The sequence below is a fragment of the Moschus berezovskii genome, chromosome 27, assembly GCF_049115385.1.
Source record: "Moschus berezovskii isolate FMDL1 chromosome 27, NW_MosBer_1.0, whole genome shotgun sequence".
NCBI classification, from domain to species: Eukaryota; Metazoa; Chordata; class Mammalia; order Artiodactyla; family Moschidae; genus Moschus; species Moschus berezovskii.
Window position 1 is genome coordinate 1,236,113 of NC_142486.1, and position 16,399 is coordinate 1,252,511.

The 16,399-nt window shown below is 62.4% G+C and overlaps 1 protein-coding gene across 4 annotated transcripts in view; it reads right to left on the bottom strand.

Annotated features, from left to right (window-relative positions):
- Positions 1-16,399, bottom strand: part of MAD1L1 (mitotic arrest deficient 1 like 1) — a 233,454-nt gene that overhangs the window by 114,048 nt on the left and 103,007 nt on the right. For all 4 annotated transcript variants that reach the window (XM_088833067.1, XM_055410437.2, XM_055410436.2 and 1 more), the window contains one exon: positions 15,033-15,177. In XM_088833067.1, coding sequence (XP_088689193.1) covers positions 15,033-15,177 — 145 coding nt within the window. The remainder of the gene's footprint in view (positions 1-15,032; positions 15,178-16,399) is intronic.

A 16,399-nucleotide genomic window follows, 5' to 3' on the forward strand; every position in this document is an offset into this window, starting at 1 on the left:
CAACCGAACCCAAACCCAGCCCCTGACAGCGCCTGTGCATGTCGTCACCGGCAGAGTGGCCGGGAGCAGCGGTCACAAGGCAACGCCACCGCCCCTCCGCAGTCCCTGCTCCCGGCACAGCCGTCCAGGCACAGAGCTCGTCCCCTGGCCTGCAGCGGGGAGGGACAGGCCCTGTCTGCTCGTCCGCAGCCAAGGAGGCGAGGCTGCAGGCGGCCCCTGAGCGCAGTGCTCCCCATTGGCGAGGCCACGGGAGGTGAGGCCCGGAGCCGGCCCTGCTCCACTGACCCCCTGCACTGCTGAGGAGCCCCAAGGACGCCAGAGTCACAGCCCCGCCCCTCAAAGCCTCTCCTTACTCAGCGTCTCACCAGCAGCAAGCACTGCGCACTCACAGCACGGCCGGCTTACCAGGAATAAATCTTGCTTCTATAACTAGCGATGTTCCTTTAACCAGAGGTTAATAAAAATCACCCATGAAGGCTAACCAGTGGCTCTAATTTATTTAGAGCCATTCATAAAGCTGCAGAAAAGAGCCTTCGTAACAGCTTATCAGAGCCCCAAGGGAGCCCCGCGACGAGCCCGGTGCAGACGGGAGGAGCAGGCCCGGGGCGCGGCCGGATGGGTCCCAGCAGATGCTTCGCGGAGGCCAGTTCCTGGCGACACCGGGTGGCCCCAGGCCTGTCCCGGGCCTCAGGCTCTCAGCGCAGGGAGCCCGTGACGGACACAGAGCAGTGAGCCACATGGTTCTCTGGGGCCCAATCCACCCGCTGCAGCACAGGGAGGGGCTGGGAGCGGGCAGGCGCCCCTCCAGTCGGGCGGGTCTGCTGCTCACCCACACGATTCCTGGGCCCTCGCCCTCAGGCACCCCCTGCACAGGTGGGACACTGAGCCTCGGCCATGCCGAGGGACACCGGCAAGAGGGCCCCCAACCCCAGAAGCAGCTGCAGTGCTTCTCTTACCACCCCCGCCCTCCTGGGCGGGCAGCCTGCTGCCAACCCCTCCTCGGGCCCCAGGCCGCCATTCTCCAGACCCTGGGCAAAGCTGGAAATGACCTCCAGCACAGCACACACCAGAGCTCCGGAAAGGGACCCAAAGACGCGCCCACCCCGGCCACGGCCACGGGAGCCTGTGCAGGGTGCACACCACTTGTGTTCACAGCACAAACACGCCATCCACCACGGCGATGAGGAACCCCCAATCCTGCTGTGGGTGGCTCTGCTCGGGAGGCGCTTCCTCCCCTCCCTCATGGCATTTCATGGGCGGCAGTTTGGGTCTTTATGGGCGAAATTAACCAAAAGAATACGGACTCCAAACCAGGCTCTGCATCTGACTGCTTTTCATTTGATGATGAATGGCATTTAATACCCCTGCGCTAAGCGCACCTCGGGTCTGAAACACAGAGTCTGTCTCGTAACCATCACAATGGCCAGGCTGGCCTCGTGTTCCAGGAGGTCTCGTGGGGAAAGCAGACTAACTGCACTGAACAACCAGCTTTCCAGAATGAAAACACGCACACGCGCGCATGCACAGACTCACACGTGCACAAGCCCACAGGCTCAGAGGCCCACCCTCCCAGACGCGATGGGGCTATGACCTGATGGGCGGGGGCGGGGGCTCTGGGCGGAACCAGACACGCCCGCGTGGACAGGACCTACATCCCCCCACTGCAACTCCTCAACCTTCCCCAGCTCAGACTCCTCCACAAGAAGGGAGTCTGCAAACCCCAGCTCACAGAGCTTCCACGACTTTCATTCTTAGATGATAAAAGTTAATGAAAACTAGGTAACGAGATGATTTAGCAGGCATTAAACGCCTGCTCGCCCCAGGTCCCACACCAGGCAAGGACAGACGTTCCCGGGGAGATAAACACGATGCGGGCACAGACGCCTGCCTGCCAGCGCGGGTGCGCGGCGGCAGGCCAGGCAGGGTGAGACCCGAAGGCGCGGACCTCTCCGGCACTGCGGACAAACCCTGGCCAAGCAGCGTGGGAAGCCGGGTCTAGTCCAGGCCACGTGCTGTGTTCCCCATGGTCTCTATCTCTCAATCCCTGGTCACGAGTGAAACTGCGCTACCGTTTTCAGCAGGCTCTTCTCGCCCTCGTACTGCGTCACCAGTGAGGTTTTTGAGTGGTTTGGGAACTGGTAGCTGGGTAATTTTCAGGAACCCAAATGTCACATGATAGCAGAACCGACTGTAAATGTTTCGTGAACTTACTACCACATTTCTGTGAATATGAGTTTACGGGTAAAACATACTTTCAAAGCACTGGCTCCCATGATCAATCTCCAGGGTGGGCCCCCTGCCTTGGCCTCCTGGAGAGGAAGAGAAGGTTAAAGGTGAGGAGTCCTGCTGTGAGAAGCCAAGGGTACAGAACGACAGAGCTCAGGTTCCAGCTGTCTTCTGAGCCGCAGTCCCAGGCTCGTTTTCCCCAGAACAGAGCCTGGAGCGAAGCCTGCCTGCCCTGGCGCACAGGGAGGCCCCCACTGCAGGCGCAGCTGCTGGGTCTCCAAGCCCCTCAAGAGCCCAGTGAGGAGAAACGGGCTTCCAGGGCAACAGCCGGGGCCTCCTGCAGAAGAAGGGCCGCCGCAGAGCCCAGCACAGGCCGGACCAGGTACGGCAGGGCCCTATAAGGACAGGGCACACCCGCCTCCCTGGACACCCCGCGGGACCACCGCCTCCTGCCCTGCTACAGCTCTCAGTGAGCCGCGCAGCCAGGCCCACGCCAGGGATGAGCCCAGAGGGAGCCAGGCCCTGCGCCCTGCCTGACGGGGGCAGCCTGGAGGGCGAGGAGCCGGGAGCCGATGACAGTGACGGGACGGCCCCGGCCCAGACGGAGGACCCCAGGCGCCTCCACCGCGGGAGGGGGGTACGGGCTCCCTCCACACTCACAACCTGGCAGTGGAACCCGGATGACCCAGCGGGGGCAGGGGACAGGGAAGGAGCTGCCCGTCAGGCCTCCGCAAGCCGAGGGCGGGCATGCCCGGGCTGGAACGGCCGAGGGCGCTGCAGGCGCCTGTGGAGCCTGCGATAATCAGCGGGAGCGGCCTGGCGACGAGTCAAACGCCCCCGGCAAGGCACCACGGCTATTTTTAGCAGCAGCCTCAAGAGGCTGCCTGGCAGGGAACCATGTCTTTGAGCATGACCATCAATTTTCACCTGCAGCCAACTTCCTTTCCTTTCAGGATGAAGGTTATTCAAAGATTTGGATTTCTTCGAAATTGAATTAAAAGAACAGGTCTCCACAACAAGGGAGATCTGAAGTGTACACAGGACACTTGCGGGCAGGGCAGCCACGTCCTCCCAGGCCTGCAGACCCCCAGGCCGCGTGGCAGGCGACCGTGGCAGGTGGCACCCCTGGCCTGGCGGGCCCAGCCTCCCCCTCAGAGCCCTGCCCTGGAGACTCCCCTGTGCCGAGGGCCTGAGCTGGGGGCGCCGGGGAGGCAGAGTGAGCAACATGGCCTGCTGGCCGGTGAGGAAACAGAGACAGAGGCGCCACGCTCGGGGTCACCTTTGAGAAAATGCCAGAGGTTCAATAAACAAGACAGTGCATTTTAACACAGTCGGTTAGAGACACGAAGTCCACGCAAAGGCCCCGCGAACAAACAGCGAAACCGGGACCGACAGGCCTGCCCGGCACTGGCAAGCCCCCCCCCACAGGTCACACGTGTGGGCACCCCCGGCCCGCGGGCGCCCAGAGCCGGGATCAGGCAGACCAGCGTGGTGACCGCTGAGTGAGTGTGCAGGGCTCCGCAGAAAACTCACTGAGGAAACTGTCAAAGGACGGGGCTTCTTAGGGGAGGACCAGAGCTTCGCAGGCTGCAGAGTGCTCTGGTTCCTGCCTGACTGGCCCCGCGACCCTGCAGACCCTGTGAGCGGAGCCCCACAGGGCGCCGAGCTCTGCGAGGGCCCGGCCCAGGGGACGGTAGTGCGGACCAGGCCGCCTGCGTCTCCACCGTCCCCACCCCCGTGAGCAGTCCAAGCAGGAGCAGCGACGCCCAAGGCCCCGAGGCCTGCCTGACGCCCGTGGCCGGGTGCCGCCACCAGCCGGAGCACCGTCCAGTGTGACCACAGGGGTCAAGACCCCGGGGCGCGCAGGACAACGCAGGGCGGGGGAAACCGTGGAAACGTTACTCCTGCGAGTTTCATGTCATCTTTTTTTAATTTAAAAATGAACATACTCAGACTTGATTCTTGAACACTGCATCGCTGACTATGGGTAACGTATGTGCTTTTGATATGGACTTGGCGTGCAGACTGTGACGGTTTTACAAAGACTGCAAGCCAGCCTGGAGGGGGCCGGGGGAGGAGCCCTGGGGGAGGACGGACGCCCTCCCGGAGCGCGGGGAGGGGCAGGGCTCACAGTCAGACACCTCCCGCCCACCTGCTCAATGGCAGCCGGGAGGAGTGTAGGGGGGTGACAGAGAGACCCCTCGCACAGTGAGAAGTGGGAGGAGGCCACGGCTGGCCACACTGCTGCCCCTCGTCCCCTGGGGCTCCGGTCGAGTGGCCGCCTCGTCTGTCACATGAGAAGTGGGAGGAGGCCACGGCTGGCCACACTGCTGCCCCTCATCCCCTGGGGCTCCAGTCGAGTGGCCGCGTCGTCTGTCACATGAGAAGTGGGAGGAGGCCATGGCTGGCCACAATGCTGCCCCTCGTCCCCTGGGGCTCCGGTCGAGTGGCCGCGTCGTCTGTCACATGAGGGACTCGACGCTGAGCCAAGATTCGGGCACCAGCCAGGTTCCATGTGCCCATTGTGTGCCCACTGCTGGGGAGCCCGAGAGGAGAGGCGCTGCCCTCTTGGGAGGGACAGAGAAGGGCACAGAGGCGGCAGAAGACCAGGCAGGTGGGACGGCATCTTCCCAGCCCCCTGCCCGCCCGCGCAGCACTGCCGGCCAGACAGGAGCAGCGGCCAGGACTGCACGGCCTCTTAGCTTCAAGAATAGACAGGGGCCGGGGGGCAGGAGGGCTGCGATGGAAGCCAAGTGTGACCCGAGTCCTGCTTAAGGACATCCTGGCTCAGATGTACATAACTTCTCACGGCACGGGGTCACAGGCCAGCACTCCTGCAAACCGAGCCGTTCGCCCTCCCCCAGGGAGCAGGCTGGGGGCAGGGGCTTCACGGGGCCGGGAGCGTCCATGAAGTGTCCAGCACGGCTCCGGGTCACACACCCAACAGGGCTGCCGTGGGGGGCCACGCAAGCCCAGGGTGTGGTCCCCTGGGGACCACGCACCCCGTAGAGCCCGGGGCACCTAGGTTGGCACGGTGGGGCAGGGAGCCGTGCTCCCTCAGCGCAGGGACGTGGAGACGGGCGGCCCGTGGCCCACAGGAGGGGGTTCTCTAAGCGAGGCCACGGTGGCCCCCCGCCCACCCAGAGAACCCCTCTCCCATGCGACCACAAACCTATCTTAATAAACATCTTCAAACTGGAGAGATGAAAGGCATTTGTTTTGATTTCATTGTATTTCCTAAAATTGCTTTTCTCTCTGGAGTTTTTTCCTGCCACGACCCAGTCCGGCTGCCCTCTCGGTGGGATAATGCAATAATACTGGCTACAAGATTGGCTTTCTAATAACTCTGCAAATGGCATTTTCCCATTACAAAACAGGTGGACTTCTTACTTAAATGGATATAATAGGAACGTCAGCCTGGAAAGCTAACCTGAAAGGACAATATCTTAATACGTGAAATTAAATTCTGGAGCAGAGAGTGTCCTGCTCAGCCGGGGCGGGGGGCACCGGGCCGAGCGCCAGGGCTGGCTGGTGCTCACGGCCCTCCTCGGAGCTCGTCTGGGGGCCAGGAAGAGGTCCCCAGGGGGACGGCATTCAGGGGGCAGCACTCGGAAGAGAGCAGAGGTTGAACTCGAGCCTGAACGTAGAGCTGGCGAACACCACTGCCCCGTGCCCTTCCTAGGCGGAGAGTGTGACCCCGGCCCTCGGGCGGCCAGGCCCAGGAGGCCTCAGAGGAAGGCCAGCCCCGGGCGCAGACTGTTGTCAGGGAGCAGAGAGGCATTCCGACACCCAGGCAGGACAGCCGGACCCCAGTCCCGGACTCTCCCTGACCAGGGCAGAGTCATGGGCAGAGGGCTGGGGGAGGAGGTCCGGAGGAGCCCCGTCCTGCAGGAGCCGCCAGCCCAAGCCGCCACCTCCACCCGCCAGCATCCCGGCCCCACTAGGACTGCAGTTTCCTGAGGTGGAAACAGGGAAGGGGCACAGTGCCCTGATCCAAGCCTCAGTGGGCGGCAAAGAGCACGCCAGAGACACAGAGAGGATTCTGCTTCTCGGAAGACGGAGCAGGTTCTGAGCTTCCTAAGTATTTCCTCCTGTGTTCCCCAAACCAAGGATTCTCAGCATTACAAGAAGAGGCACAGGAGAGAAACCCTTCTAATAAGATTAGGAAGCTTGTCGAGGCCGAGGACGGGAGTAAGAGGAGCATGGAGACGCGTGATCAGAAGCGGCTGGTGGCCTTGCTGCTCTTTTGCATGAGAAACAGACGTGCTCAGCTCTTCTCAGGCGCGAGGCCTCGGTGTGGGCCAAGGGCAGCAGCCACAGGCGGTGCTCAGGCCTGGCGGGTCAGGGCGGCTGTGGGGCAGGTTCTGGCCTCGGGGGTGTGAGGGCAACAGGGCAGACCCCCGGGGGGCTGGGCAGTGTTCATCAGACCTGCTCACACCACACAGCCGCCAGGCCTCACTGCCCCCCTTACCAGTCACGGGAAAGTGGGCGGGGGCCCCTGAACGCCACAGCCAGGCCTCCCTGGCTCCGCTCACAGGTGTGATGAGACGCTGAAGGTGCGAGCAGACACTGCTGAGGGGCCAACCAGAGACCAGAGCAGAGCCCACCGCTTCCGCCTGCTCTGAGTCTCAGAGTCCTCAACACTGACACGGACACACCCCTGCCTCCAGGGCTTCCACAGGAAGGGGGGAAGACAGGACGTGTGAGAGCCGCACGCAGCAGGAGCCCACGAAGCCTGCAGGACGTGCTGGGAGCAAACACATTCACAGCTGAACACTCTCCACGCGGCTCCAGCACTGACGGTGAAAACGCACGTCTACATGAAAGCCTTCAGAAACGCAAGCGAGACATCCAGTGAGTGAGGGGTAAACCAGCAGACCCATCCAGATAAGGGATTTTACTCAGTGATAAAAAGAAGGGAGCTACCAAGACGAGAAAGGAGACCGAGGCTCCCAGAACACACACCACCGAAGACAGCGGCCAGTCTGGGGGCGACGCTGCGGGGCTCCAGCTGCACGACCTTAGGGAAAAGGTGTGACGAGGGAGACAGCGAAAGGGCTGCGGTCCAGGGTCCAGGGGAGGAGGGGGCAGAGCGAGGCGCCCTGCGGCGGGCACACCCGACAAGCTCTGGTCAGGACCGCAGGGCCCAGCACAGGCTGACCCGGGTGTGGGCTGCGGGCTTCAGTTCATGGAGCGACAGAGCTTCTCAGCTGGACAACGGGCCACTCACAGCCCACGGAGTCATCAGGAGGGCCGCCTAGGGCAGGGAAGACGCGGAGCTCTGTTTGCTACTTCACTTTAAAAACCTAAGCCATTCTAAGAAATAAAGTCATGCCACGTAAATCGTCAACAGTTTAAATGTCACAGCTCTATGCCTGTATTCACACAGTGTCCTTGGAATGCCAAACTTTCCGGAGACGGAGACTAGATTAGGGCTGGGAGATGGGAGGCTGGGGGGCAAAGGTGCAGCCCAAGGAGGGCTTCGTGGTGGCGGCGAGTCCTGAGTGGAGCTTCTGCGAGGACAACAGCATCACACACTGTTTCCTACACACGTGCTCACTGACACACACGCATGCACACTCATGCGCACAGACATGTCCATTCTCACGCACACACTCAACACATGCACGCACTCACACACTCTCACACATACTGCATGGACATCTAGAACCATCTGGGATGTCACTCCCCACCCCAGCCCAGGGAAGCTGGGTGAGATGCACCTTTCCACCACTGCCACAACTTCCTGTGGGTCTAAACTGTGCTCTTTCTAAAGGTCGAGAACTGACCCACCCCCGGGCTCCAGCACGGCTCCTCTCCTGGGTGCCGTCCCCTGGCTTCTTCAAACCCTGTCTGTCTGCTCCACCCCAACCCGAGGGAGACCCTGGTGCTGAGCCTGCCCCCCTGACCGCCGCCGCAGCTCAGAGCGCAGAGCCAGGCTCGCGGCAGACGCCCCCGAGAACCTGTGCTTCAGCAGAGGGAAGGACACAGTGAGTGAGTCTGGGCTCTTTCTTTCGATCCCCTTCCATCCTTCCCATCTGCTACAACGTGAGCTTGGAACGTGCAACCGCACCTGAAGGTCGGCCTTTACACAGAGAGAAGATGTGAGGAAATATTTTGAACAGGAAAATAAAAATAACCCACATCAAAATTCACGGGGTAGGCAGTGACAATAAAAGCCCTCAGAAAACTACCGCCCGATGGGGCCTCCGTAATCCAGCAAAGACTGTCTACAAAGACAAACGGCACACAGGGCGGCGTGTGCCAGTGAGCTACCGGGGCTTCCTGAGATCCGACGGAGACCTGGGCACCGGGAGCCCCGCGTCGACCTGCTACCGGGGCTGTGGTGCTGTATCGGGCGAGAGACCGCGGAGGTGCAGGGCGGTGCAGAGCGGGCGGCTTCCTCGGGGGCTGCTCCCACCCTGAGGGGCCCCGGGGACCGCACTTCCCCAGACTGGACCGCAGATGGCGGAGGACCACCCCTGAAAGGCAGCATCACCATACAGAAAACACGTGGCAGGGGCGCAAGACCACCCTAGAAACTGGCAAATGCCACTGAGAGACCCAGAGAAGCGATAAATAAGTGACGGGCACCCAGTGCTCTGCTTGAGAAGATGAGACGATGCTAAGGGGCCGTCTGTCCCCAGACTGATGCACAAAGTCTTTGTGAATGCGCTGTGATCCAAACCGTTCCCCAGCAGACTGTGTGTGTAAACTGACAAAGCGACCCTGAAACAGGTACGGGTGAGCGAAGGGCCGGGACGAGCCGGAGACTCCTGAGAGCGGCAACCCCGCTGGAGCTCAGCGCCAGGTATCAGAGCACCGCCACGTCACCGCAGTGAAGACGGCGGCGCTGGCAGAGCACAGGTGGAAGCAGCCACAGAAGCTCAGCCGCCCGTCGGCCACCACAGGCCGGCAACTCGGGCAACCAGGCCGCACACGGGGGATGGAAGGCCTTTCCAGAAACGGCGCTGCAGTGCTGACGCTTGCAGTGGGGAGAGCCGTCTCGTCGCCCGCTTCACTCACGCCCACAATCACGCCGCTCTGCACGCGACAGCCACACGTAAGAGGCTAACACTGACGCAGAGACGTGTCTCCACCCACAGGGCGCCAGCGTCACGGTGACGGGATGGAAGCAGGCGGAACACAGGAAGACGACAACTCCTGCTCGTTACTGACGCTCCTGCTCACTCGGGAGTCAGCAGACGGCCAGGCCCAGGAGAGGAGCCGCCTCACGTCTCCCAGCAAAGATCCCCCTCGACTCAGCGCAGACACAACCCTCGAAAACCTCACAACAGGGCGGGCAAGGCAGGAGCAGGCCCTTCACTGACGGGACACCGAAGCCCCCAGCTCCCTAGGCTCCAGGGTCTCACAAACGAGGTGGCACCTCTGTACCCAGCGTGACTCAAGCAGAATCACCAGGCCAGGACTCTCCCATCACTGGCCGGGCATCCACAGAAAAGGGGCCAGCCCTCAGCCTGCTCTCGCCAGGGACACAGCTGTTAGGACCACCTGCCTGGATCACCTCTAGGAAACTCAGAAAAACACGGAACTCCCATGGTCTCCCTCCTTCTGACCTCACACACACACATGCCCAGACTGCATGGCGTACAGAGCCGGAGCTGTGCCCACACCCGTGGGGCTGAGCTGCCTGAAATTAGGAAGGAGTGCAGACTCCCGCCAGCAGGCTACTCTCTTGTCACGGGCAAGTGCCAGAGGGCTCTGGGGGGCGCTGGGCTTCTGCGGAGAACCGCAGGGTCGTGCCTGGCCCACGCCCAAGCCTGGACCTCCCTCTGCAGAGCCGCTGACCGCTGACCCATGGCAGCAGCTGGACAGACCCCGCCTCACACGGTTCCCACGTAACGACCACTCTTCTCTAAGCTGCCAAGTGAATACGAAGAACAGAAGGAGCTTCATTTACACAAGATAAATAACCTTATACCAATTCCGATACCCAAGCCGAGCCCCTCAGTCGGAAAAGGACCAGGAGGCCGGACGGAGCCCCCTGGGCTCAGCGTGGACCCCTGGGTGAAGGGGGTGCCCCGTCCTCAGGGACCCCCTAGTGACACGGCTCCCCCAGCCCAGGCAGGGCGCCCACCTTGCTCCCGGGCCTCCTCCAGCACAACCCCACCTGCACACGAGGCGAGAGGAGCCCCGGCCTCCCCTGGGGGCCCCCAGCACTTCCTGCCTCACCTTCCGCTCTCATATCTGTTTCTTACGCAGCAACGGCGGGGACCCGGGGTGGACGTCATCTCCCCTAGACCATGCCCCTGAGAAAGCCAGCCGGCAGTGACCGCCGTCCTCCTCCAAAGGCCGCGCCCCCAGGGAACTGGGGGTGGGGAGAAGGGGGGATTTCACTTTCATTTTTTTAAATTTCATGTTAAAAGTTAGCTTTCACTGTTTAAAGTCTATAAATAGGATTCTGTAACCATACAGAGTATTAGGGGAACACTGGAAATAGTGCATTTCAAATAGGAAAATGGTTTGTGTTCACCCAGTTCTGGAAGCCAGTTTCCAATTGCTTAAAATAGTCACGGTATTTCACCAAGGTAATTACACTCTTAGCTATCAGTAACAATTAAATCCTTAGACTGGAGACGCTTAATAAGTTCTCAAAATAAAGTCGCACGTTCGAAGCACTGTACTCCGAAATGTCAAGCATGGAAGCAGGGCCCTCGGTGGCTCAGAGGAGCGGGCGCCCCCTCGGCGGGCTTGGCCCAGTGCCCAGCGGAGGGCGGTCAGGGCACTCGCTACACCTGCCCAGGGCTGGGCTGGGGGCCCCCAGAGGGTGGGGGCGCCTCCCCAGGAAGGACAGGGAAACATGAGCAACCCACACCTCAAGGTCAGACAGCTGCCACACTGGAGGTGCCCCGGGGAGAAGCTCAGAGACCACGAGGGATCCGTGTGGGAACCCATGGGGCCACGAGGGCAGGGGCGACACGCTCTGCACCAAGTAGGAAGCCACAGGCCGAGTGCCCTCCGCAGACCGGCCTAATGGATGACTCAATCACGCGGCTGGCAGGATGGATCCTGGGTGCTGGACCCGGGCCGCGTGGGTGACCATATCAACCCCTCGCAAACACGCCTCCGAGTGACAGGCGGTGTAAGCCATCCGTCAGTGCCAGGCAATCAATACCCCCCTCTCAGAGCTACGCCCGTGAGCGCAGCAGGCTGGGCAGGGCTGAATTAGGCCAGAAACCACCATTGCCTTCCAGCCTGCCGAGCGGGGGAGAGAGGAGTGGAAATTTCCTGCCTTGGGAGCAGTGACTCTCAGGGGCAGAAAGTGCCCCAGACAGAAGCCAAGCACGGGCACACGAATATGGAGGTGCTGGAGGATACGCAGCCACGCCGAGCAGCCGCCCCAAGCAGGGTCCACGCCTGGAACCGAGGCAGCCCTGACGGAGAGCAGGGGCCAGGCCTCCAGGCTGCCGAGCCAGCCCCGGGACACTCACTCGCGGGGCAGCGCAGGCACCAGCGGTGGACATGGACCACACTGGCGGGCCCTGAGCAGGGGCGTCTCATGAGCTCTCCAAGCGGCCAGGCTGTGTCACCTGCAGACGGTCAGGGGCTGCGCCCTCCCAGAGAGCCCCACTCGCTGTGACTTGGAGGATGAGCTGGAACCTCCGAGCACCATGCATAAGTGGACTGGCCCTGAACGCCACAGGAGGGCCCGCGCGGGCCCCTGGGGTGACTCCTCCAAAGTCTGGAGGGGTTCCTCCGGGGCCATAGGCAGTTGAGCCGGGAGGGCTGCCCACGCGGGAGGCACGTGCCCTCTGCCCCGCGGGAGCAGGTCCTGCACTGGGCTGCCAGCGGCCCCGTGGGCACCTGAGTCAGAGCCCCCAAGCCACCCTCGCCCTCAGACACCCCGGGCAAATGAGGCAAAGGGGGCTTCTGCAGATGAAGTCAAATTCCTAGAGCTTAAATCGAGCAGGCTCACCCTGGACTGTCCGGTGGGCAAGCAGATCAGGCAACCTTTCAGAGGCAGAGAACCTCCTCCAGACAGCCAGAGCAAGGCAAGAGAGAGAAGCTGGAGAGACCTGACCCTGAGAGGCTGGAGTCACCAGCAGGCCTCGGTCAACGAGGGGGAGCCTGTCCCCACACGGAGAGGAAGGGGCAAGAAAACTGTCCCCCGGGCTTCCCTGGAACCTCTCCCCAGCAACCGGAGCCCTGGTGAAAGATCCCAGTGGTCACACTTCCGGGTGTCCATTCCAGACAGACTGGAACCTGTTCCCGCCCTCCCACCATCCCGAGCCCCTTTCTCATGAGAGCAGAACCCAGAAATGAAGACAGTGCCTCCAGCTCGGGCAAGACGAGCAAGCGGGGCACCCAGCCGGGCACACCCGCCACTCCCGCGACACCCCTGGCACGGCACATGGCTGCGTCACGTCATCGTGCACGGAGCCGCGTGTAACCGCCTCCACCGGGATGCGGAATGGGCTCCACGTCTCCCTCGCGCCAGGCCCGACTGTCCCACACGGACTCGCCACGACAGCCGCCCGCCCTGCTGCCCCGGTTCCCAAAATCCTGCCCAGAACCGGCAGCAGCAGCCCCCGGCATGGGCAGCCGAGAGCCCCTGCGGGGCGGACAGGCAGGGGGTGGGCCCCGCCCTGTGTCCACCCACCACCACCGTTTATCTTGTCCTCCGGACCCCTGTCCCCCCTCCCTCCCACCCCTGACCCCCCCCTCCAGCCACCTCCAATCTGGTCTCTGTCATAAGCTCAGCTTTCTCAGACCCCACCCACAGGCAAGCCTGCCTCTGTCTGAGTCGTCTTATCAGCGTAGCGACCGCAGGTCCAGCCACACTGTCGCAGAAGGCAGGGCCTCCTTTCTGACGGCTGAGGAGTGTCCGTCGCACACCGTCCACCCCTCAAGGGGTCCTCTGGGCTTCGGGAAGACGCTGCAACAAACGAGGGCTGCAAGGTCTCTGCGAGGCCGTGCTTCTGTTTCCTCTGGATAAACGCCCAGAGCAGGGACCGCTGGGTCACACGGTGCTTCCATTTCCGAACCTTCAGGAACCTCCATCTGGTCCTTCTGGAATCTTCCCAGCGCCCATGAGCACCACCCAGGTGGGAACCACCAGGCCGGCTGAGCGACTTCCGTGTGGGGCACCGTGGAGCGCTCAGAGAGGGCCGGGGTCATCCGGCCTCAACTTCTGGCTGAGAACGGAGACCCAGCGGGCAAGCAGCACTCCTGTGGTCACAGGGACGGTCTCCCCGCTCATCACCGGGGAGAGCTCCGTGCTTCCTGCGTCAGGGGCCACACGCAGCCTCCGGCCCAGATGTCAGGTCCCGGCGTTGGTGTTGCCCTTTGGAGCCCTGGCCCTGAGCTCTGTCTGCCTCCCCTGCAGGCCCTCGCGCAGGCCTGCGCCCTCGGGTGGGGTGCGGGTCAGCAATGTCTGGTGGACCTCGGTTGCCCTGTTCTTTCCAGTGTCATGCCCAGAACCATGGCAGTTTCCTGCCCGGGAGGCTCGGTTCTCCATGCTCCTTCCACCAACATCAAAGTCCCAGGTCTCAGCTCCACCCTCAACGCCTTTGAAACTCCTCTGGAGCCAAGCCGAGCTCTGCATCTGTCACATTTGCAGGCACACGGGGTGTCCCTGCCCGCCCGGCGACCGTAGCCTCTCTAGGGCCGACCACACGCCTGAATCGTGGGCGTGTTCCACAGAGCTGACACAGGACACCCAAGAGACATGGAGACAGACGGGAGGGGTCTGAGGAGCCAGCCCCGAGGAACTGAGCACAGCCGCCCTGGCTGGGGGCCGGGCCCGCTCGCTCCAGAGGCAGCGGGTGCAGGTCTCCCCTGTGGGGCACCTGCCAGGTCGCTGGTGGGATGGGCCGAGCTCACCCTGGGAAGCCTGCGTGACCGACACAGATGGCAGGGCACACCCGCGGGGCACAGGCCGTGAGACGGCAGGCTTCCTCCCGCAGACCCACGACCAGGAGGCCCCGGGTCTTTATCAAACCGCCAAGAACACACAGTTGTTACACATACTGCCACTCCTGGTGCGTCCCGGGAGAACTGCCCCCTCCCAGGTGGGGGCCTGCCTAGCCCCTCAGCATCAGCCTGCCAGCAGCTGGACGGCCCCACCCGCCCCCCACGAGAGCATCTCGGGACAGGTTCTGGCTTTTTCCTGCCTCGTCTTCTGAAATCTCAGCATCCACGACAACGTCTTAAATTACTCTCTCTCACACAAAAACCTTAATTCACGCTCCAGCGAGCTCTGCTTATCGAGGCAGACTTCAGAAGCCCCGGGCTCAGCACAGTTGGAGACCCCGGCCCACAACCAGAGCCGGGGGCACAGTGCACGCCAGCCTCTGCTCATTGGGCTCAGAAGGAAGGAGAGGCTGGGCCTGCCCAGGGCCAGAGGGAGGCCGACCCGTGTAAGGAGCCAGGGACTCAGGGCTGACACCCGACCCCCGGTCAGCAGGCGAGGCCCTCAGGAGGAGGAGAGACGCAGCGGGGATTCCAGGTCAGCATCTCTGAGCCTCCTGGAGAGGCAGGGTGAAGACAAGGCAGCCACACAGCCAAGACGCCCTCCTAGGGACAGGGGAGCTGGCCCACCCTGAGCCGTGGCTCCCAGGCGGCTCCGCAGGCGGCTAAGCGCTCCAGCAGCGAGACACGTTGCTGGGGGCTGAGTGCACAGCGTGGCAGAGACGAGGCCAGCGTGGGCCTGGAGGGACGACTGCGCGTGGACACGGGGGCCGGCCGGGGATCTGCTGGCCTGGGGCTGAAGACGCAGGGGGCCTGAGCCGCGGGCCTGGGAGGGAGGATGCGGGGGGGGGGGGGGGGGGCCGGGGCCATCGCACCTTCGTCAGCAGCAGGACTCGCTTCTGCAGCCGCCGTGCCAGGGCCTCGTGCGTCTCGCGCCGCTTCCTCTCCTCCAGCAGCTGGCCGCCAAGCTGGCGGACCTCGTCCTGGAGCTGCAGCCGGGCCTTCTCCAGCTCCCGGGCGCTGCAGGGGCAGAAGGGCAGAGGGGTCAGGCCTAGCGCCCACGTGTCACTCAGCCCCGAGACAGAGCTGCACGCGCGCCCAGCCAACCCGCTTCTGAACAGCCACTCGGAGCCTTTCAGGAGACTCCAGATTCAAACGGGGCCCAGGGTGACCCCAGAATGCATCATGCGCAGTGGGGAAGATCGCTGGCCACAGGCTCGGAGGCGCCTCTGAAGGAGCCAGGCCAGCCCGGAGTACTTCCCACAGGCCCACGGGGGCCCTTCCCACCCCCGGACCATGCAGAGCTCCAGCGGGGCGGACTTGGGGGCCCCAAGCTGCCCCCAACCACAGACCAGGCTGGACGGCCACGGGCCGGAAGCCCAGCACTCCCCTCAAAATGCCCCCCACCCTTCACAGCCTGCGGGACCATCCTCTGCCCCGGCCTGTTCCCACACGGACTTTCAGAGCCCTGTCCCGTCCCACCTACATCAGAGGTGCCCACACACAGACACCGTGCTTTGTGAGGGGACAGACACCAGGAGAGCTCCCGGGAGGCACGATACCACGCGGCAGGGAGGAGCCAGCCCCAGCGGCGCTGGGTGGGGTGGGAGCACCGTGAAGGCTGGACGCCAGACAGCATGCTCACGCTATTCCAAGTAGAGAAAAGAACCTCTAATATTCTCCTCCTGCTTTCTTTATTTTTTAGCCACGCCATGCGGCATGGGGGGCTAACTTCCCCGACCAGGGATCAAACCCACAGGCTTCGCACCACAGGCATGGAGTCTTAACCACTGAACCACCAGAGAAGTCCCTGTTCTTTCCTTTGGAGATTTTATCAGGGTCACGTCATAAGCTGCGACTGGTAACATTTACCTGGGCTGAGGCCCAGTGACTACACCAAGATGACTCTGCAAACGTCAGCAGCTGGAGCTGAGGCCGACAGAGGACACCTGCATCATTCCTGGCGTCCAATTATTGTTTTGCCTCGATTACACGATTTTCAAGAAAACCTTAATCCACAGGGATGGTAGGCAATGCTTTCTTTAGAGGAGGTCTCCATCATACTAACTTTTCCTGTTTCAAGTATGTGTTTTTTTATTATAATTTACTGCAATTCTTTAAACAGCTAATTGGAAAGTAAACGTGAAACACACATTTAGAGAACGCTGTAAGAGAACTCCTGGTCTGGGCTACCTGAACGGGGCTCAGCGCCTGTGGGAGCTGGGACGTTCTCCCCCAAGGG